Source organism: Dendrobates tinctorius, unplaced genomic scaffold, assembly GCF_039654945.1.
Source record: "Dendrobates tinctorius isolate UK_male_01 unplaced genomic scaffold, ASM3965494v1 ptg000129l, whole genome shotgun sequence".
Taxonomy (NCBI): Eukaryota; Metazoa; Chordata; class Amphibia; order Anura; family Dendrobatidae; genus Dendrobates; species Dendrobates tinctorius.
In genome coordinates, this window is record NW_027361797.1 from 23,888,956 (window position 1) to 23,912,117 (window position 23,162).

General features: G+C 47.0%; 1 protein-coding gene across 2 annotated transcripts in view; it reads right to left on the bottom strand.

Annotated features, from left to right (window-relative positions):
- LITAF (lipopolysaccharide induced TNF factor) overlaps positions 1–20,215 on the bottom strand; it is a 38,389-nt gene extending 18,174 nt beyond the window's left edge. Inside the window, exons 1-3 of one of the 2 annotated variants that reach the window (XM_073542861.1) lie at positions 19,939–20,215; positions 2,915–3,110; positions 1,837–1,993 (exon numbers count right to left, since the gene is read on the bottom strand). In XM_073542861.1, the coding sequence (XP_073398962.1) occupies positions 1,837–1,993; positions 2,915–3,104 (347 nt within the window). In that variant the 5' untranslated portion in view covers positions 3,105–3,110; positions 19,939–20,215. Of the gene's footprint in view, positions 1–1,836; positions 1,994–2,914; positions 3,111–19,787; positions 19,810–19,938 lie in introns of those variants that run through there. The other variant, XM_073542862.1, reaches the window with a different exon arrangement.
- Positions 20,216–23,162: the final 2,947 nt, after the last annotated feature.

Consider the following 23,162-nt stretch of genomic DNA (forward strand, 5'->3'; position numbering starts at 1 on the left):
CGCCGACGGAGCGGGGGCGGCGCGGAGGCCCGGGAAACGCTGGAGCTATAAACCGGATCCTATCAGAAAGATAGACGGGTGTAGGGGAAAAACGGTGGGGCGGGGGCACCACGCTGATGACAGCAGGTTGCTGCCCACTGTCACCTATTCTGAGGGAAGGCACTGAGGAAAGCCTGAAGCGCACAGCGCCAGGCGAGAGGAGGGTGCATGATCCGCCGGCCTCAGCCAGGAAGTGAGCTCCCCACAAGTGCGGCAGGACAGCGGCCAGCGGAAAGGGAGGACTAGGCCCCACTATAAGCCGGGGCCTAGATTACCAGTAACCGTCTACACCTGACAAGGGGTCTCCTCTTCTTTACTTATCTTCTTATTGAAGTCGTCCTGACTGTTGCCGGACGTCCCGTCTCATCCAACTAACAGGCTCTGGTGGGCGAGTAGGTGGGAGACGGTGGGCCAGGACCGGGTCTGGAACACCTAAGCACGCTTCTGTGCTAGGGGATGGGGTCCTGCCGTCCAGACATATGAGGATACGGGGTGGCAGTACACACCGTACTCAGTCTCTGTGTGGGAGTACAGTAGTGACCATTCACACTGTATCCCTCCGGAAAACCTGAAAAGAAACGACGCACATTGAGGTAGATAAGGGTCTAGTGAAAGACCCGTGTCCACCTCCTACTGACACTAAGCTAAACTGAACATCCTACTTCCTGTCGGTGGGGTGTACACTGCGGAGGAGGAGCTAACTTTTTTTGTGCATAGTGTCAGCAGCATACACCCATGGTTCCTGTGTCCCCCAATGAAGCGATAGAGAAAAGGTGTTATCTGAGCATGCTTGGGTGCCAAGCGAGTGACCTCGGAATGCTTGAATAATATGTTTGAGTCCCCACAAGCTGATCGACAGCCACAACACATGCAGGGATTACCAGTTTGTTAGATAATCCATGAATGTGTTGCCGTGAGACATGCAGCTGCGGCAACTCAAACATATTATTCGAGCACGTTGAAGTCACGTGCTTAGCACCTGAGTATGTTCGGATAACAGCCGATCACGTTTTTGCTCATCACTATTCATAACGCAAAATCTCAAACTAGTATGGAAATAAGAGAACCAAAAGAAGTTGGCAAAAAGAAAAATAGGCAAGAAGAGCATTAACACCGAGTTTCCACTTGTCTCATTCAATAAACTGTTTCTACGGCAGTGTTCCCCAACTCCAATCCTCAAGAGCCACCAACAGGTCAAGTTTTCCTTTGTATCGCCCAGTTGGTGGAATTATTGCCTGTGCAGGTGAGCAGCTCTCATCTGTATAATTTTAAGGGAAATCCTGAAAACATGACCTGTTGGTGGCTCTTGAGGACTGGAGTTGGGGAACACTGTTCTAAAGTATAGTAGTAGTCGTCTTTATAATCCTGGACATCTTACATTAATAATAAAACTGTGTTTTACTCTTTTTCTTCATAAGTCAATAGTAGACGTGAAAATGAAAAGCTTTGTACAAACAGAGAACTCTGCTTCTTTCTCCTCATGTACAAATTGATCATTCTTAATTCACAGGTAATCTGTCTTCAGTGATAACAGATGGCAACTGGTGCTCATAAAGTTCTATGGAGAACTGCACGAAGTACCAAGTGTCATCTCCTTTCTAACTCTGTAATGGTGGAATCTGTATTCAAAGGTAAAATCTGTCGTGAATGATCAATCCAGGAGGAGAAATAAGCAGATTTCTCAGACAAAATAAACTACATAGCTGCTAATTTTCATGTGTGATATTGATTTCTGAGACAAAAAAGGGTAACCACCGTTTTAAGCACCAAGGAAAAAAAAAAATATGTTTCACTCACCCGAGAAGACACAATCCACCACAAGACAACCAGGCCAAAGCTCCAGACGTATGAACCAGACGAGTGGTTGTTAAGCTGCTACAACGTGGACAGCAAATCTGGACGGGACGATCGTGAAATACGACCGGCTGCTGAACGTACACAGTCTGAAATGCAACTAAAACAAGATGATGGGAATGTATTATGATTTTGAAGAATAACCATAGTTTTACATTAAAAACAGCGGTAACACTACGACTAATGTCTAAAGTTATAATTTTAGAAAATACAACTATTGAGAACATTTGACATCAGTCACATAAAAAAAAAAAATGCAGATTTGGAACCAATTCAAGCAATTTTTGACCAAAATCTGGTATAAAACTTTGTTTTTACTGAACAACTTTCTAGTGCTACTTTGTTTCCATTCCTCACCAGATTAAAATATTTTGGCTTGTCATCAGGGAATGAAAACGTTGAGTAGGCGGAAAACCCATACAGTTTTTCAGCGATCAACATTTTGATTCACTGACAGCAAACCATGATCGTATCCAGTCTAGGGGATGTTATGTTATGCAAACAGCTTGGACCACAGACTGATACATTTACTAAGGTCATATGTATAGGTTGTGTATCCATATAAATGGGAAGGCAAAGAATCCCGGCATTCACGTATTGAGTAGTAGCTGTTTAACTGCAAAAGTAAATCCCGGGATGGGCTGAAACATCTATGGATTTGCTTTGATTGCGCCTCTTGCTTTTCCTGTGTATAAGGCTGTGTGCACATGTGGAGTATTCAGAGATTTTTCTGCAGCAAAAAACAGTGTTGGTCAGAAATTGAGCGATCCCCCCCCACTCCCCTTCATTTAATTGTGTGAAAAATTCTGAATGAATTAACCTACTGCAGATCTGAAAAAAAAACACTTTGATAATTCAAATCTGAAATGTCTTTCTCAAGAGAAAAAAAAAACCCACAGTGCTTATAGAGGACTGCTTAGAATGGAGATGACGGGATACACTTAGTACGCACAGGTTACAGCCTCCTCTGAAAGTAAAAGGATATTCATTGAATTCTGCACAAAAATGCTTAAAATGATACCTGGAGCCTGTACAGGTACTGGCTGAACCATATAAGGAGGAGAAGGGGTCATAGGCTTTGCCTCCATCCCTGGATGATGAGGAGGTGGAGGATACGGCTGATGGCAAAATGTGGCTTCTTCATATGAAGGTGGGGCTGATGGAACCACATATTCTCCTGGAATCGGCTGGTAATTCCCTGTTGGCTGCATTGTGCTCTGCAAAACAACAAATGTCATCTTGATTAGGTTTGCATGGAATAGATCTTAAAACGAATAAAAAAAACAAACAAGTTTTTCCCTCCACTCTGCCAGCTGCATGTAGGGCATGTACGTTTGTAATTCTTTTTTTAATGAAGATTTCTTCGCAAATTCTGTTTCCAAATCCACATCCTGTACATATTGAGAAAGAACAAGCAACACGTCAATTCTAGAGATTCTGTTTCCAAAAACTGCTACAAGTTTGACCACAGAATTGGAGGCAGCAAAAAAGATGCCCCATAAAAAAAATTTTAAAAAAAACTTTGTTTTTGACACATTGTATCTTTTTTTATGTGGATTTATCCTGAAAAAAAAAAAGAATCTATCTATGCGCGTTATCAATTCTCCAGGGCCGAGACCGAGCAAGCGCACTATCGTAAGTACGCAATTTGCATACATGCAGCCACATGCCAACTAGACGTGTGTGTGGTCTCGTTCAATAGAAGTGAATTGAGCGAGGACAGACATGTCTAGTAGGAATGTGGCTGAAGTGTGCAAATCACATCCTTCAAGTGCAGGCCGTTGCTTATACGTGGAGCACTCAGACTGAAGTTCATATGAACGAGCCCCTACCAAGAGCAATCACAGCAGACAATAAACACATCATTTTCACTATTGCTCAGGCACAGAAATAAAGTTAAAAGAAAATACATTTAAAAAAGCACATCAAAACTGCAGCAAGCAGCCCAGTAAGTGTTACATCACAGGAATAATGGTCTCTGCCCCTACATCATGCTGTTCTCAGATAAGGTAGCAAAAACCTGGTGTCAGATCCCCTTTACATACACAGCCAGTGGCCGTAGCACTCACAAGTACTACTGGCATCACTGCTCAGTGATGGTATCCATGATGCCAGTAATGTGCTTGATGCTAGCAGCCATGATGACTCATGACCATTGCAAATAAAGACGGGAGACTATTGTTTCATTTGTGTTTTTTGTTTTGTTTTTTTACTACCACCACCTGCAGCGGATTGTAACCTTTCATTGAAGTAGGATAACCCCTTGAAAATAAAATAATTTTCTTGTTGGTTTCAACTTGGCTTCTCAAAGTTTTCCTATTGAGACGTCACCAGACATACAGGGGCTTCTCACAAAATTAGAATATCATCAAAAAGTTAATTTACTTCAGTTCTTCAATACAAAAAGTGAAACTTTCTATAGAGTCATTACACACAGAGTGCTGTATTCCAAGTGTTTATTTCTGTTAATGTTGATGATTATGGCTTACAGCCAAAGAAAACCCAAAAGTCATTATCTCAGAAAATTAGAATACTTTATAACAACGGCTTGGATAATGATTTTAAAATCCGAACTGTTGGCCTACTGAAATGTATGTTCAGTAAATGAACTCAATACTTTGTCAGGGCTCCTAATGCATCAATGCAGAGTGACATGGAGTTGATCAGCCTGTGGCACTGCTGAGGTGTTATGGAAGCCCAGGTTGCTTTGATAGCAGCATTCAGCTCGTCTGCATTGTTGGGTCTGGTGTCTCTCATCTTCCTCTTGACAATACTCCATAGATTCTCTATGGCAGGGGTTGGGAACCTCAGGCCCCAGGGCCATTTACGGCCTTCGATGACCTTTTATCAGGCCCCCGAGCAGATTCTCAGGGACCGCATTCTTGGGCAGGGAGCTGTATTTTGATTGCCACAAGCTCATTAATTTCTTCTTGCTCTGTTAGCACACACACGCAGTGTTCACTACTGAACATTGAAAGGCATGCAATGAAAGATTAAGTCATGAAACCAGTGCCAGAGTCAGGATGTACTTTGTTGGTGGAGTTTGTACGGCCCCCGAAGGATGGTATAAATATCCAAATGGCCCTTGGAAGAAAAAAAGATTCCCCACCCCTGCTCTATGGGGTTAAGGTCAGGCGAGTTTGCTGCCAATCAAGCACAGTGATACTGTTGTTTGTAAACCAGTCATTGGTATTTTGGCAGTGTGGACAGATGCTAAGTCCTGCTGGAGAATGACATTTCCATCTCCAAAAAGCTTGTCGGCAGAGGGAAGCAGGAAGTGCTCTAAAATTTTGTGGTAGACGGCTGTGCTGACTTTGGTCTTGATAAAACACAGTAGAGACCTACACCAGCAGATGACATGGCTCACCAAACCATAACTGATTGTGGAAACTTCACGCTAGACCTCCAGCAGCTTGCATTGTGTGCCTCTCCAATCTTCCTCCAGACTCTGGGACCTTGATTTCCAAATGAAATGCAAAATTTACTTTCCTTGTGGAGTGTGTCAACTACTGCCTTCTGGACATCTGTCAGTTCAGCAGTCTTCCCTATGATTGTGGAGCCTACTGAAACAGACTAAGGCTAGTTTCACACTAGCGTTTGGAGGCGCAGCGTATGCTTGCCGTGAAGCTCGGATCCATGCCGCGCCTCCTCCGGTCAGCTCCGCCTATGGGCGCATGACGCTGCATGCGACCTGCGCACCCTATCTTTAGCATTGGGTAAGCAGGTCATGTGCTGGTATGCTTTTGCCGGCGCATGCTCCCCTTTGACAGTGCGCCAGCTGCACCAAAATGCAACAATGCGTTTGGCGCAGGTCGGCGCACGGTCAAAAGGGCACATGCACCTGCAAAAGCATAGCTGCGCACGGCCTGCATACCCAATGCTAAAGATAGGGTACGCAGGTTGCATGCAGCGTCATGCGCCCATAGGCGGAGCTGACTGGAGGCGGCACGGCAGGGGCGGAGCTTCACGGTGAGCGTACGCTGCGCCTCCAAACGCTAGTGTGAAACTAGCCCATGGGACCTTTTTAAATGCTTAGGAAGTCTTTGCAGGTGTTTTATGTTAATTATTCTAACTTACTGAGATAATGACTTTTGGGTTTTCATTGGCTGCAAGCCATAATCATCAACATTAACAGAAATAAACACTTGAAATAGATCACTCTGTGTGTAATGACTATATGAGTTTCACTTTTTGTATTGAAGAACTGAAATAAATTAACTTATTGATGATATACTAATTTTGTGAGAAGCACCTGTAAAAAGGGTGATGTCTAGGTCTCATCAATTTACTATATATATTTGCTAAATTGTGCACACATTAAAATTAGTAGAGGATGAATCAATGTTGCCAAAATAGATTTTTCTGCAGAGTAAAAAAAATTAAGAGTTTATAGTCCGTTCTGTGAAAACGGTTTTCCCAGCTGTGCATCACCAAGAACCAATGGTAACTTACAGTCCAGGAGCACTGGCTTTAAATGTATGGCTCACCCTTAGGGTATGTGCACACGCTGCAGATTACTCCGCGGATTTTTACGCACGGATTTGGCTAAATCTGCAGGTCAAATGACCTGCGTTTTACCTGCGGATTTAGAGCAGATTTGGTGTGGATTTCCCCTGCGTTTTTACACCTGCGTTTTCCTATAGTGGAGCATATGTAAAAACGTTGCAGATTTGCAAAAAGAATTGACATACTGCGGATTTGAACCTGCGGAAAAATCCGCAGCATGTGCACAGCGTTTTTGAAAATAGGTAGACTTGCATGGTACTGTAAACGAAGCAGAATCTGCTGCGAATGCGCAGGGCCAAATCCACTGCGAATCCGCAACGTGTGCATATACCCTTAGGGCTCATTCACAGTGTGTTTTTTCACTGATCGAAATCAATGAGAAAGTGCAGAAATGATGAAAAAAAATTGCAGCAAAGAGGTTTTTTTGGTGAATAAAACCAACTTTAAACATGTTATGTAGACAAAGCATGTTACAGACACCAAAAAATGCAGCTAAAAATCACTGCAAAACTTGGTTTACATGTAGCGCTTTGGCTGCAGAATAAAGAGGTACCGAATATACTCGCGTATAAGCTGAGATTTTCAGCCAATTTTTTGGGGCCGAAAGTCTCCCCCCCTCTCGGCTTATACGCAAGTCACATACCAGGGGGTCAGCGGGGGAGAGGGTGTCAGGTCATACTTACCCCCTCCTGGCGCGATCTGTGCAACCCCCCCTGCTTCTCCCGGTCTCAGGCTCCTTCCCTCATCAGACACATGGTACTGCTCATTAAAGTCATAAATATGCACATATTTATAACATTAATGAGCGGTACCACATGACCGCTGAAGGAAGGCAGGGAGACCGGGAGAAGCAGGGCTGCAGAGACCGCGCCAAGAGAAGGTAAGTATATGCTATATTCACCTGTCCATCGCTGCGCGCTGCTCTGTCCTCTCCGCGTCCTCTGTCTGTGATGTTCAGGTCAGAGGGCACAGTGACGTAGTTAATACACGCTGCGCCCTCTGCCTGAACGTCACTGACAGGACGTGGAGGAGAGGACAAAGCGACGCACAGCCATGGAGCGGGGATCGGTAAATATCGCCAGTGCCGAGGTCCTGAGCCAGCGGTGACATCAGAACCTGTCACCGCCTGCTCAGGACACCGGCACCGGGCCCCCAGCGACGAGAGGCGAATATTTTTTTTTTTTCTATTTGCAGCAGCAATATATGGGGGCATAATCTATGGAGCAGCATATGGGGGCATAATCTATGGAGCAGCATATGGGTCATGATCTATGGAGCATTTTATGGGGGCATAATCTATGGAGCATTTTATGGGAGCATAATCTATGAAATATCTTATGGGGCCATAACCTTTATGGGGTAGCATATGGTGATTAACCTTTCTGCAGCATTATATGGGGTATATTTTGTATGGAGCATCTTATGGGGCCATCTTGGACTGTATGGAGCATTATATGGGGCTCCTGATTCACTATGGATATTAAAAAACATTTAACCTACTGATGCCTCAATTTTACTTTTATTGGTATCTATTTTTATTTTTGATATTTACCGGTATTTGCTGCATTTTCCACCCTAGGCTTATAAGAGAGTCAATAAGTTTTCCCAGTTTTTGTGGCAAATTTAGGGGGGGGGGGTCGGCTTATACACGAGGCTAGGCCATCATTATTACATTAGTGAGGTCCAACTCAGACAATCAGCTGTTTGAAGGGGCACCTTCAATGCTTATATTGGTCTGTACAGCTCAGCTCCATGCTTAAGAGGAGCAATGGGAGAAGCTGTAATGCCAGGCACGCAAAGCAGTAAGGCCAAGTTCACACTGGGTGTTCTTGCATTGTTTTGTTAATGCTAATTTCAGCTGGATTTGACAGTACCAGCTATGACTGAGATTTCAGAAATCTCATGCACACATTGGCTTTTTTTTTGTCATCAGGATTTTGTTCTTTGCTTGTTTTTTTTGGACATAGCGCATGTCATTTCTTTCAGTGTTTTTCACCCGTTGAATTGAAAACAAACGCATGAAAAAAATGCACCAAAACCACACCAAAAAGGTAGCAAACCTGTGGTTTTGCCTAAGTGTCTTTCCTGCCAAGCAATCAGGTTTTGCTGCAGAAAAAAAAAATTCTGCAAAAACACCCAGTGTGAAATTGGCCTAAGAAGTGCAACATATACCACAACCCCCTCACCCAGGTGATTGGCAGAGGTGCCAAGAGTTGGACCCCCACAAATCTAAAGGGGGTTTTACACATAGCGATATCGCTAAAGCATCACCGATTTGGTGACGCAGCAGCGATATCGCTGCGTGATACTTACCTCCGACCGACTCCCCCGCTGTCTGTCGTTGATCGCGCAGCTCCATTTCTCGTCGGGCGCTTCCTGCTGGCGCCATCGAGCGACGCGTGGACGCGGACGGGAGGACGTCAGGATCGCAGCGTCTGACAGGTAAGTAACGACCGCTGTATCGCTGCTGCATCGCTGTGAGATCTGCCTGTGTGGCAGATCACTAGCGACCATTTAGCGATGCACCAGCGATCCTGACTGGGTCGTATTGTTATCGGGATCGCTGGTGCATAGTTAAATGAAAAGGGGCCTTAAGACTAATGGTCTAAACTAAAGGCCCTGTCTCACACAGCGAGATCGTTAGCAAGATCGCTGAAACGTCACTGATTTTGTGACGCAACAGCGACCTCGCTATGTGTGACACATAGCGGCGACCAAGCCCCCGCTCTGATGTCGCTGATCGTGCACAAATGTCCTGGGCCATTTTTTGATCGCTGGTATCCCGCTAGCCAGCGCGCATCACTGTGTTTGACACCGACCTCGTTAGCGACTCAGAAATCATGGACGCAGGCGGTAGTCATCAGAATCGCTGCTGTGTGACAAGGTACCAACAACTGCCGAGGTCGTTATACGGATTGCTGGATCGTTGCTGCGTCGTTGGGTAAATCTGCCTGTTTGGCAGCTTACTAGCGACCATTTAGTGACGCACCAGCGATCCTTACCAGGTCGTATTGTCGTCGGGATCGCTGGTGCATCGCTAAGTGTAACGGTACCCTAAGGATAGGACAACAGTTTTAAAGAATTGGAAACACCACCTTTACAAAGAAATGACAATGATAACATACTGTGCTAGGTGGAGTCCATGGGGCAGCTGCAATACTGTTACTCATTATTTTTACATAGGGAAGACTCTTGTATGCATTTGCATGTGAACGGTTCAGACAAACGTTTTGAGATGACGACATTCAATTCATAGCTAAATCCATCAGCATTTTCATAAACATTTAATAGTGCCCATGACATGCATTACAGAAATGGTTCAAAAGATATTTTTAACTGGAGATGACGTATCAGAGGTCCAGAATTACGTCTCAGTATCATTAGCAAATCCTGAACAGTCGTAGAAACTTACACCGTGCAGACAGATGTTAGTCTCCAGCTGACATAACCCAGAGCGCCTTCTTTCACTCTGACAACACAACAGGGGGTTGTGTTTCCTACAAAGCAGAGATGTGTTTGTTGGCAACAAAAGGGGAAACATTTGTTGCATCTGGAATTGAGATTAGGGGAATAAAGTTCTTTGTAAATGACCTCTTAGGTAAAAGTGCATCTTTTATCAAGGGACCTTTCTGAAAGCTGCATCCTGCCAAGATAACTACTCTAAAGCCCCCGTTACACACTGCGATATCGCTAGCAATATTGCTGTAAAGTCAACGATTTTGTGACGTTGCAGCGATATTGCTAGCGATATCGCTGCATGTGATACCTCCAACCGACTCCCCCGCTGGTAATCGCTGATCACGCGGGAAGCTCCAGGACCATTCCTCGTCGGCCACTTCCTGCTGGGCTTCCTGTGGCGCCGACGAGCGACGCGTGGAGCCGGGCGGGAGGACGCAGGATCGCCGCGTCTGACAGGTAAGTAGTGATCCCCGACTGCTGCTATGTCGCTGGTGAGATCTGCCTGTGTGGCAGCTCACTAGCGACCACCTAGCGATGCACCAGCGATCCTGATCGCATCATATCGCTGGTCGGGATCGCTAGGTGTAACGGTACCCTTACTAGGAGAAATTAGTCAGCCACAGTGAGAGGCTTCACACAGGTTTTTTTTTGTGTGGATTTTAAAGCAGATTCTGCTCCAAAACTTGCATAATAAACTGTCTTGAAATATTCTGAGTAAGGCCGGTTTCACATTAGCGCTTTTTCAGCGCACGCACGGCCGGGGGTAGCTCCGCCCCCGAGCCGGCTCTCTGCCCGGCGTGCCCGCCCCTTGCTTGGAGCGCCGCCTACTAGCGGACAGCGGCGCCTGCGATCGGCGCACCCTATCTTTAGCATAGGGTGCGCAGATCGTGCGCAGGCCGTGCGCTAGTTGCGCTTTGACCTGCGCTGCGCACTTTTGACGGTGCGCCGTGCGCGCCAAAATCCGAAAAGTTTGATTTTGGCGCGCACGGCGCACCGTCAAAAGTGCGCAGCGCAGGTCAAAGCGCAACTAGCGCACGGCCTGCGCACGATCTGCGCACCCTATGCTAAAGATAGGGTGCGCCGATCGCAGGCGCCGCTGTCCGCTAGTAGGCGGCGCTCCAAGCAAGGGGCGGGCACGCCGGGCAGAGAGCCGGCTCGGGGGCGGAGCTACCCCCGGCCGTGCGTGCGCTGAAAAAGCGCTAATGTGAAACCGGCCTAAGCCAATTCTGAGTTTGATGCACAATCTGCTCTAAATTCCATATAAAAAGACCTGTGAATCTAAACATATATTCCAAGTCTGGACTATTTTCCGAGTGCCCTCGGCAGTGCCAGATTCTCGTGCGAGTCTCTTGCAAGGGAGTATGAGCCCTAATAAGTGTAACGTCACCGACCTGACACTGTAGGATAGAGTCTAATGCTGTTGACAGGTTCAATTTAAAGTGGAGTAAAAGTGTGACACCATTGCTCTCATCAGCAATCTGGGAATCAGAGCTTATTCTGGGGGGGGGGGGGGTCCTCCCCATACTATTCATCATTCTGCACAGATTTCATTTTCAAGAGCTGGAGATCATTTACAAAATAATATGAGACACGTGACCTAAAATATGCTCTGAAACATCTTTCTACTAATTGTAGTTTCCTACACAAAGATGCCATCATAACAAATGTTCCATCCATTTACAGCAGAAATACCTTCTAGTGTTTGATAAACAGGAAAGGATTATTCTGGAAAAAAAGAAAACCTTTCCAACAGACAGAATACAAGACCAGGACAAGATCGTGCCGCCCTAATAAATGAAGCAGTCACTTGGTTTAGTATTAATTATTAGTGATGAGCGAGTATACTCGTTGCTCGACTTGTAGACAAGCTGAATACATGTGGGAATTCCCTAACAAACAGGCATTCCCTACATGTATTCAGCCTGTCCAGCAGTCGCAAATTCATGCAGGTGAGACAACGAAAACTAAATGTCCGATCGTCAAAATACTAGGAGGACACCCGAGCAACGAGTATACTCGCTCATCACTATTAATTAGAGATCATACATTAGGATTACTAACGGGAAATGATCCACAATGTAGGACTGATGCCGTACAAATCTGTGCTGGTAAACAAACACCTTAGAAAACTGAGAAAAATAAATTTGTTTAGTCCAACATATTCCTACAGGGAGATTATTAAGGGCTTGCTTCACAGATGATCGGCTGAACACTCCAGACCCGGAGTGATCAATTACCATCTGGTTACTGTTCCAATACATTTGCTCCAACGTTTTCCAGAAAAACAGCAGATACAGTGCCTTGAAAAAGTAATCGTACCCCGTGAACTTTTCCACATTGCTTTCTTCTTGCCACTATCCCATAAAGGACAAGATCTGTGGCATATACAACTAAGAGAAGAATCAGACGGCTGTATAACTCACGTAAGGATCTCAATACAATGCCCGCACTGGCTGAATACATGCTGACCGGCTCAGGTCATGAAAGCAGACGGCCAGTCCGAGCACTGCGTTGCGATCCTCAACCTAGTTATACTTCCATATATTACACACACACACACACGTTACACTTCTCCACAACATTCCTTGTGTTCCTTGGTTTTCATCATGCTGTTTAATTCCTCATGTCCTCAAACAAACCTTTGACACCTTCACTAAACAGCTGTAGTTATACTGAGAATAAATTACACCCAGATGGACTCAATGTACTAATTATGTGACTTTTGGAAGCCATTGGTCACTCAGAATTTTAATTTAGGGGCACCAATACAAAGGGTGCTGAATACAAATGCACATCACAATTTTCAGATTTACAATTTTAAAGTAAATTAGAAAACTATGTATCATTTCCTTTACACTTCACAAATACTTGTAGTGTGTGTTGGTATCTCACATAAAATAAGTTTACTTTTGAAGGTGTAACATGGAAAAATGTTGTTAATCATAGAATGGTAGAGTTGGAAGGAACCTCCTGGGCCATCTGGTCCAACCCCCTGCTCAATACAGGATTCACTAAATTATCCCAGACAGATGTCTGTCCAGCCTCTGTTTGAAGACTTCCAATGAAGGAGAGCTCACCACCTCTGGCAGCCTGTTCCACTCACTGATCACCCTCACTGTCAAAAGTTTTTTCTAACATCTAATCTGTGTCTCCTCCCATTCAGTTTCATCTCATTGCTTCTTGTCTTTTCTTGTGCAAATGAGAATAAAGATGATCCTTCTACAATGTGACAGCCCTTGAGATATTTGTAGTCTCCTCTCAGTCTTTTTTGCAAGCTAAACTTTCCCAGATCCTGTAACTGCTCCTCATAGGACATGGTTTGCAGACCGAACATAGTAACATAGTTAGCAAGGCCGAAAAAAGACATTAGTCCATCCAGTTCAGCCTATAGTCTGTCAGAATAAATCCCCAGATCTACCTCCTTCTAAAGAACCTAATAACTGTAAGATACAATATTGTTACGCTCCAGGAAGACATCCAGGCCTCTCTTGAACCCCTCGACTGAGTTCGCCATCACCACCTCCTCAGGCAGGGAATTCCAGATTCTCACTGCCCTAACAGTAAAGAATCCTGTTCTATGTTGGTGGAAAAACCTTTTCTCCTCCAGACGCAAAGAATTCACCCTTGTGACCGTCACCTTCCTTGGTATAAACAGATCCTCGAAGAGATTTGTATTGTCCCCTTATATACTTATACATGGTTATTAGATTGCCCCTCAGTCTTTTTTCTAGACTAAATAATCCCAATTTTGCTAATCTCTCTGGGTATTGTAGTTCCCCCATCCCCTTTATTAATTTTGTCGCCCTCCTTTGTACTCGCTCTGGCTCCATTATATCCCTCTTGAGCACCGGTGCCCGAAACTGTACACAGTACTCCGTGTGCGGTCTAACCACCATTCTGGTCGCTCTTCTCTGAACTTGATCCAGTTTGTTGATGTGTTTTTTAAAATGTGGCGCCCTAAACTGGACACAATATTACAGATGAGGTCTGACCAAAGAGGAGTAGAGGGGGATAATGACTTCACGTGATCTAGACTGTATGCTTCTGTTAATACTTCCCAGAATTGTATTTGCCATTATTGCTGCTGCATCACACTGTTGACTCATCTATTAGTATACCCAAGTCTTTTTCACATGTGCTGTTGCTTAGCCCTATTCCTCCCATTACGCCACATATTTGTTACTGTTTTAAGTTTCCACGGTATGAATACTTTTTAACTTGTATATATCCCATAACGTTTAAGCCTGCTTGCTGAAAAGTGGTTAAAATTGTGGCCTGGCAGAGCCTAAACCACACAGCCATGTCAAATGTCGCCCATCACACAGCCATGTCAAATGTCGCCCATCACACAGCCATGTCAAATGCCGCCCATCACACAGCCATGTCAAATGCCGCCCATCACACAGCCAAGTCAAATCTAATCAGTTTAGAACGTTCCCTTACTAGAATACCCACTCACTATTGGGCCAATTCAAACAGTTTAAGATCATACAAATCATTAGCAAAGTGCCCCGGGGGACTAGCATATCCTTAACTCAAAACTGAAAATGAAGATTGCGGTACACAACAACCACAAGACGGATTATTAAAGCTACATATTTTATAGGGTAAAAGCCAAGTGAGCAGAGAATACTCAAACAGGATGAACATACCAAGAATGTCTGAAAACCACATTTTACTGACGTTAAAAAAAAAAAACAACAAGTACAGATGTCTGTACACTGAAAACTCATTTATACTCTCCTAATAGGGGCCCAGTTTCCGTATTTTTTTCTTTTTACAAAATTGGAAACAAGTGGCAACATAGCAAAACAGAAAAAAAAAAAAAAAAGTTTGGAAATTTATTTTGTGCACATTTCACTAACCAATATACGGTAATAGTTTTATAAACAAGATCTCATGTTGTATTCTCTTCCTGAATAATGAAGCTGACAAAATATGACAAGCGACCTGCTGCCTCGTCATCAGGACAAATCCTCGGGTGACTGGAGCTGAGCAGGACTTGTCCAGGCCTGCCGTACAGTCATTGCTTCAGGCAAGCACTTATCAGACTGACAGTCATGTGCCTTGGAGTCAATATAAAACAGCGAAGAAATGGAAAATAACGGCAGTCTTGTAACGTCACTCTTAACGAACTCTTGTATTAATTTTTTTTTTTTATTTTAGAAAATTCCCATTTAAAATTTCAATCCACATCTTTTCTTTCACTTATAGGTGGGGTGTGTGTGGGACTCCTGAGGACTGAATCAAAGGAGATTACCACGTTTGGACGCTAAAACAACTGCATTTACTCACAGAATGGCTAAAGATTAGTAATGGGCGAGCATGCTGGGATAAGGTGTTATCTGAGCATGCTCGGCTGCTAACCAAGTGACTTCGGCGTGCTCTAAGGCTAGTTTCACACTAGCGTTTTTCGACGCAGCGCACGGCGCCGCTAAGCCCCGCCCCCTGCCCGCCCCATCCGGTCATCGCCGCCTACTATCACACATGGATGCTTGCGATCTGCGCACCCCATCTTTAGCATAGGGTGCGCAGATCGTGCGCTGGCCGTGCACTAGTAGGATTTTGGCGTGCGCTGCGCACTTTTGAAGGTGTGCCGTGCACGCTGAAATGCAAAATGCTGCGTTCGGCGTGCACGGGCGCACCTTCAAAAGTGCGCAGCGCACGCCAAAATCCTACTAGCGCACGTCCAGTGCACTATCTGCACACCCTATGCTAAAGATAGGGTGCGCAGATAGCAAGCGTCCATGTGCGATAGTAGGCGGCGATGACCGGATGGGGCGGGCAGGGAGCGAGGCTTAGCGGCGCCGTGTCGAATAAACGCTAGTGTGAAACTAGCCTAATATGTTCGACTCCCAATGGCTGTATCGTGACTGTGCAACATTCGCAACACACAGGGATTGCCTACCGAACAGACAATCCCTGTATGTGTTGCGTCTCGTGGTTGTTCGACAGCAATGCAGCCGCGGAGACTCACATGAACTGAAATCACCAAGATAGCACCCAAGCATGGCCAGATAACACCTTATCCCAGCACGCTTGCTCACCATTGGTAAAGATGCATGATATTTGAGGACCAGTGGATCATTAACTTGGTGGTCCACGTCATCTGTTACTCATGACATGACTTGGATGAGAAGCAAAAATTGTGGTGGTCAAACATGCACTCTGCAACTCCATCTAGAGATTACGGGAATTACAAATACAGCTGATCCCAGCGGCTTTCTATTCGGACTCGTGGGCAATCACTTTAAATACTAATATTTATTGTTTAGTGCGAAATACTGAGCTTAAGAAAGGCAGCAGATAGAAGAAGTGCCAGGTCAAGCGGCTCTAAGAAAAAGTAGAACTGGGAATACATTTGGGTCTGAAGGTTGACACCACGTAAATTGAGGAGCATGTCCGCGATCACATGCATGTCCATCAGTAGCACCAGGACAGCCGTGAGGACGGCACGGAAGGATGGGCAATCAAGTGGACAAGGCACAATATAGAAAATGGCGAAAAACTGCAAGAAAGTGTCTCTTCCCAAGTTGCACACATACAGTACAACACTTCTGCATATTAGCCAAGAAAGGGGCCAAAACCATATAAACCATAGAGTATAATGTAACAGACAAGGGGATGAGATTTGACAAAATCACATCCGCATGCTATGGCCATTTTCCGCCCAGAATTTGTCCTGCAGTGCAGAATTTTAAGATCTACAACATCAATTCACTTGCAGATTATTAGAGTGGATTTGTTGAGCCTTTTTTTATTACAAAGTTTTTCTTCCTCCTTGAAAAAACGATTTTCAAGCAATTGTGTTACAAATTTTGCTAAAGGGTGACCCACATATACATAGTACAGATTATAAATTGATGATTTTGCTGCCGATTTCTACAAATGTGCTGCCGTAATAATCTCCAACCCATATATACGGTACTTACTCCTATGGACAATGGATTCTTTACTACAGAATTGAGTATTACAACGGCAGCATTGTGTATACGATTCCCTAACCCCATCAGATAGCAGATTCACAGCCTATCGTTTGATGCGGATTTCACAGTTTCCAGTGCAAAGGGTCAAACTGCAGAAACGTCACTGCAAACCAGATGTGGTTCTGAATGCAGATGAGGTGGCAGATTAGTAAAGAAAGGGTCCTTTAGTAACTGCCCTCAGTGATCTGTATATAGTGGTCACTGACACAGCGGAGCCTCGTAAAATTGCCACTATATGCCATAAAACCCAAACTCTGACAAAAAGGGCGTCTTCGTGGTCATTAAGAAGATAAAACCTGTAGATAAGAAAACAAATTCTGAAAGTTTGGTAATTGCAACCCAAGAAAACCCAACAATCATGTCTTTCTAGTGTCTCGAAATCTTATGACCTCTTGTGTCTGATCAGAAAGGCACCAAGAGCCGGACATTACCGGAACCAGTGTCGTCATCATTAGGAAACGCAGGCCATTTTCGTCAGTGCGGCTCCTGGGATCTGCCAGTGTGGTTTATACAGAATACATTACTCAATATCATAAGTTTCAAATGAAGATTTTGTAACATTTTCAGGCGCACGTCGCACATTAACCAGAAACAGGAAATGTCATCTTCACGGAGGGGGATTCGGACACAAGCTCGACAGACGCACATAACGGAGGGTAAAACAAGATTGGAGTCGTGCCTTAAGGGCCTGTCACACTAAGCGACATCGCTAGCAATATCGCTATAACATCACTGGTTTTGTGACGTTATAGTGATATTGCTAGTGATATCGCTATGTCTGATACTTACCTCCGACCGCTCCCCCGCTGATTGCGTGAGAACGTCCTGAGCTGTTTCTCGTCATCAGCTTCCTGCTGTGGAGAAGAGCAACGCGTGGACGCGGGCGGGAGGACGTCAGGATTGCCTCATCTGACAGGTAACGACCCCCTGCGATGTCGCTGGTGAGATCTGCCTGTGTGGAGCTCACTAGCGACCACTGAACGATGCACCAGCAATCCTGACCGCGTCATATCGCTGGTCGGGATCGCTGGTGCATCGCTAAGTGTGACAGTACCTTTAGTTTCAGGGATGAGGGTATTATCACAGTCATTCCCCCGACCCCACCACACATTGATAGTATGATCAGTGGAGAGATCATAAAAGAATTCATGGGAAACTTATGCAGGGATTGCCAGCACCTGATGCCAGCAAGGTGAGAATCCTGAAGTCTCATGCACACATTGCTTATCTTTGACTTGCAGATTTATATCTGCAGCTTGTCAATGTTTTCAGCATTTTTTCATTCATGCTAATGGGTGGGGAAAATCTGCCCCTAAAACGCAGGTAAAAAAAAAAAACAAAAAAAACACGCCTTCCTTCCAAAAGAAGCAGAAATTTCAGCTGCAAATTCTTAAAGTGTGCACATGCCCTTATAGAGCAGGAGGAGCGGATCAGACTGATGTACAGATCTGAGGGAAATCTTTTCAGCAAACCATGCATTTTGTTCAGTGAAATCTCTGGTGTTTGTATGTATAGGAGTCCAGTGGGCGGTCCTACAGACGACTGACTGTGTATCCTGTGCGGGGACACATGACGCCCACGCTGATTGGCACCGGGCATCACATGTCACAACACCACATCTCGGCCCTGGGGAGAGCGAGTACTGACACCGCGGGAATGGTGCTGGCACGGGAGGGAAGTATAGGCTTTTATTATTTTATGTGGGCCGAACATTTAGCTTACTTAGTAGTGGACATCCCTCTAAGACAAAAGGTTTGAACGGAGCCCAAAAGCGGTGTCCAGGCTCAGAATACTGATGGACAATTCACAGTATAGGCCAATAATATCTGTGGGGGGTCTGACTCGCCAACTGCCTCAACGGGCTGGGCTCTGGTGAACGCTGTGGCCACACTGACCCATTCACATTGCAATACCGTACGCCGCTGCTACTTAGATGTCATGCATGTGCATATGTATGGCCACTAGTGATGAGCAAAAGCGCTTGAATAAAATGCTCCCTGACCATGCTCATGTGCTAACAGAGGGACTTCAAAGCGTGCCTGAAAAATATGGTCCAAGTCCCGGCAGCTGCATGTCTCGCGGCTGTCTAACAGGCCATCCCTGCATGTGTTGCAGTCGAACAGCAGCGAGACACGCAGCCGCGGGGACTCAAACATATTCGAACACTCCGAAGACACTCGGTTAGCACCCGAGCATGCTCAGATAACGCCTTATTCCTGAACATTTGCTCATCACTAATGGCTGCCCCTCCCCAGTACCATTCCCCAGCGAGCTGAGCAGGTCTGCCAGGGGTGACAGCACAGGCTGCTGACCTCAGGTACTGACCCCAGCTCTGTCGATGTGATAATAACAGGCACGGGCAGTAGTGGTGGAGAATCAGGACTGGACCTGGGGAGGGTGGCTACAGCAATATCTTGCTTTAAATACCACATGCACATTAGATAAGTCTGCTGAATACAGCACAGCTCTGCCAACAATGTGGGGTCGCTGGCCCATGATGGGGGGGGGCAGAATCACCCACCCTGCTTGATATCTTCTGTTCCTCGGAGATCAGCCGCCACCAGCTCCGGGAATATGGGGGCTCAGCCCGGCCGCACGTCACTATATATGGGGGAGTCAGGACAGAACTGTCCAATCTGCCTTATAGACTCATGACCTCCATTAGTGACAGGTCTCTTCCATGAAGCGGACCTCCAGCATGGCAGGAGTGGCCACCTACAGACGGAAGACCCCCGCATCCTCACAGAGGGGCCGCTGTGGACACGGCTCCTGGCTCCATCTGTAGTGGTTTATAGGCCGAGTTCTGACACCCTACTGACAGCAAGCAGAGGCCCATCAGGAAACTGCCCAAATCAGACATCCACCAGGAGGAGCACAGCGCCCCCATGAGGATTCAGCCCACAAGGTATAACGCGTGCGGCACAGACCCTGGACATGACGCACCGTCTGCACGGCGCCGACACCGCAGGCAGGTCTGGTGACGCGTCCTGTGATCCTCGCATATCTCCCCAACAAGCGGCCCCGCAGCCTCTCCTCAGCGCGGACATATGGCCACCGGCACACACGGCAGCGCAGCCTCCTCCCCGACACTTACACTGCGGACAGAAGTCACAGAGCCGAGTCCTCTCCACAGCCGAGACCGGGCACACGGAGAAGCCGCCGCCCGGAGCCTTCCTCACAGCGGGCGGAAAGTAGCGCGGAGCACACGGGAGCGAGCAGCGCGGCCCCGACCCTCGCCCACACGGAGAGACGCCATACGTCACTGCACGAGGGGAGGGGCTACAGTCACTGACGGAGGGCGGGGCCGTGCGGAGGCTGTGAGGGCGGGGCTACACCCGGCCGGTTCAGTCTGAGGCGGCCGTACCGCTGCTCTTCCGGACACCGCTGCTCTGTGACTACAGTATGCAGAGTATGGAGGCTCAGGCTTGGGATTTTAATGTGGGGTCTGGAATTTTCATTTTGGGGGAAAAGGAGAAAACTTCACAAAATGCATTAGGCCGCTTTCACACTGCAGGCTTTCGGTATCCGGCATGGTGCGGCGCCTGTTACGACCAGATCCGGCTTTTTCCCCGTGCTGTATCATTGCTGCCGCATTGCTCCGGATGGCAATGCAGCGCGTCCAGTTTTTTCCAGATCCAGAGAAAATAGCCGGTCATTGCATGCAACGTTTTTTCCCAACGCCGGACCGGTTTTTCGCACTGCGCATGCCCGGAAACCTCTGCCAGGAATATATCCGGTGTTTGCGTATACGGCCGGATCCGGCAGTCCGGTTTTTTGCAGCCCCATGCCGGATACCGAAAGCCTGAAGTGTGAAAGCGGCCTAAGGCTACTGTCAGACATCAGTTTTTTAGCATCAGGCGCAATGCGGCGAAAAATGTAAAAGCCGGATCCGTCGCCGGTTGCCACCGGATCCGGCTTTTATCCCATAAACTAGCATTATCGCTGCATTGCGCATGATGGCCATGCGGCATGTCCGGCTTTTGCCGGATACGGCAAAAAATACCTGTCTGGCGTCTGCAAAAAATGTAACCTGCAACGTTTTTTTGCAGCGCCGGAACGGCTTTTTACACAGCGCATGCTCGGACACTGAGTGTTAACCCCACAAGTGCCCGGCAAGAGAGATCTCTCACCCGGACACTTGTGAGAGATCTCTCGCTGGGCACTTGTGGGTTAAAGGTACTGTCACACTTAGCGATGCACCAGCGATCCCGACCAGCGATATGACGCGGTCAGGAGGTGGTCGCTAGTGAGCTGCCACACAGGCAGATCTCACCAGCGACATCGCTGGGGACGGGGGTCGCTACCTACCTGTCACACCAGGCGATCCTGCGTCCTCCCACCCGGCTCCACGCTCGTCGCTCGTCTCTCCATAGGAAGCTGACGACGAGAAACGGCCCAGGTCGTTCTCGCGCGATCAGCGATAACCAGCGGGGGAGTGGTCGGAGGTAAGTATCAGACATAGCGATATCGCTAGCAATATTGCTGCTACGTCACAAAAACCAGTGACATTATAGCGATATTGCTAGCGATATCGCTTAGTGTGACAGGCCCTTAACACTCACAGTGTCCAGGCGAGAGAGATCTCTCTCTGTTGCCAGGACACTGAGTGTTAACCCCACATGTGTCTCTCTCTCTAACCGCCTCCCCTCCCCCCCCCCATACCCTTCGGCGGCTGTCTCTCTCGTCCCCGGTGTATCTTCCTCCTGTGGCTCCTTTAAATCCTGTCCGAGCCGTATCAGACGCCGCATACACATCCGGAGTCACTGCTGCAGCCCGGATCCGGCGGCTCGGCTTTTTACACAGCGCATGCTCGGACACTGAGTGTTAACCCCACAAGTGCCCGGCAAGATAGAGATCTCTCACCCGGACACTTGTGAGAGATCTCTCGCTGGGCACTTGTGGGTTAAAGGTACTGTCACACTTAGCGATGCACCAGCGATCCCGACCAGCGATATGACGCGGTCAGGAGGTGGTCGCTAGTGAGCTGCCACACAGGCAGATCTCACCAGCGACATCGCTGGGGACGGGGGTCGCTACCTACCTGTCACACCAGGCGATCCTGCGTCCTCCCGCCCGGCTCCACGCTCGTCGCTCGTCTCTCCACAGGAAGCTGACGACGAGAAACGGCCCAGGTCGTTCTCGCGCGATCAGCGATAACCAGCGGGGGAGTGGTCGGAGGTAAGTATCAGACATAGCGATATCGCTAGCAATATCGCTGCTACGTCACAAAAACCAGTGACATTATAGCCATATTGCTAACGATATCGCTTAGTGTGACAGGCCCTTAACACTCACAGTGTCCGGGCGAGAGAGATCTCTCTCTGTTGCCAGGACACTGAGTGTTAACCCCACATGTGTCTCTCTCTCTAACCGCCTCCCCTCCCCCCATACCCTTCGGCGGCTGTCTCTCTCGTCCCCGGTGTATCTTCCTCCTGTGGCTTCTTTAAATCCTGTCCGAGCCGTATCAGACGCCGCATACACATCCGAGTCACTGCTGCAGCCCGGATCCGGCGGCTCGGCTTTTTGCCGCACGCCGCCAGACCCCACACACCGGATGTCTGAAAGTAGCCTTATAGGTATGTATTCAAAACTGAGTAGTTGCATGGATAATATCCAACACTGCCCAGATAGCAGGGCCGGACTGGGACTAAAATGCAGCCCTGGCATTTGAAGTTACACAGGCCCACTAGTAACATGGTGACTATATAATATCTTTGTACACTTGTAGGTTACAAGAAGTGAGAGGAGATTAACACGACTATATAACATAGTCACAGCTGTGCCCAGTATTTCAGCTCAGTCCTATTTATTGCTTTTAGGTACAGTACTCCTCCCAAAGCTCTGTCCCCTTTTGTACGCACGGTGACAGAATTCCTGGCAGAACTGCTATCCATTGGGCAACCAGACCCCCTGGTCATAGCTGCCCCTATCATACCGCCCAACTTTTGAAGAAGGGAAAGAGGGAGAAAGACAGCGCGCCGCTGCAAATTTTAGGCCACGCCCCGGCCACATCCATTTCGCAACTAGTCACACCCATGTCCACGCCCAACCACACCCATTTAGCACTGCTGATCACTGACTGGTACTGAGGGCACAGTGGCTGGCATTATGGGCACATTTGCTGGTACTGTGGGCACAATGACTGGTACTAAGGAAAAGAGAAAACAGAGAGAGAAAAAGAAAACAGAGAGAAAGAAAGAACAGAGAGAGAAAGAAGAAAGAACAGAGAAAGAAAGAGAGGAAAGAAAAAGAAAGAGGGGAAAGAACAGAGAGAGAGAAAGAAAATGAGGGAAAGACAGAACAGAGAATGAGAAAGAA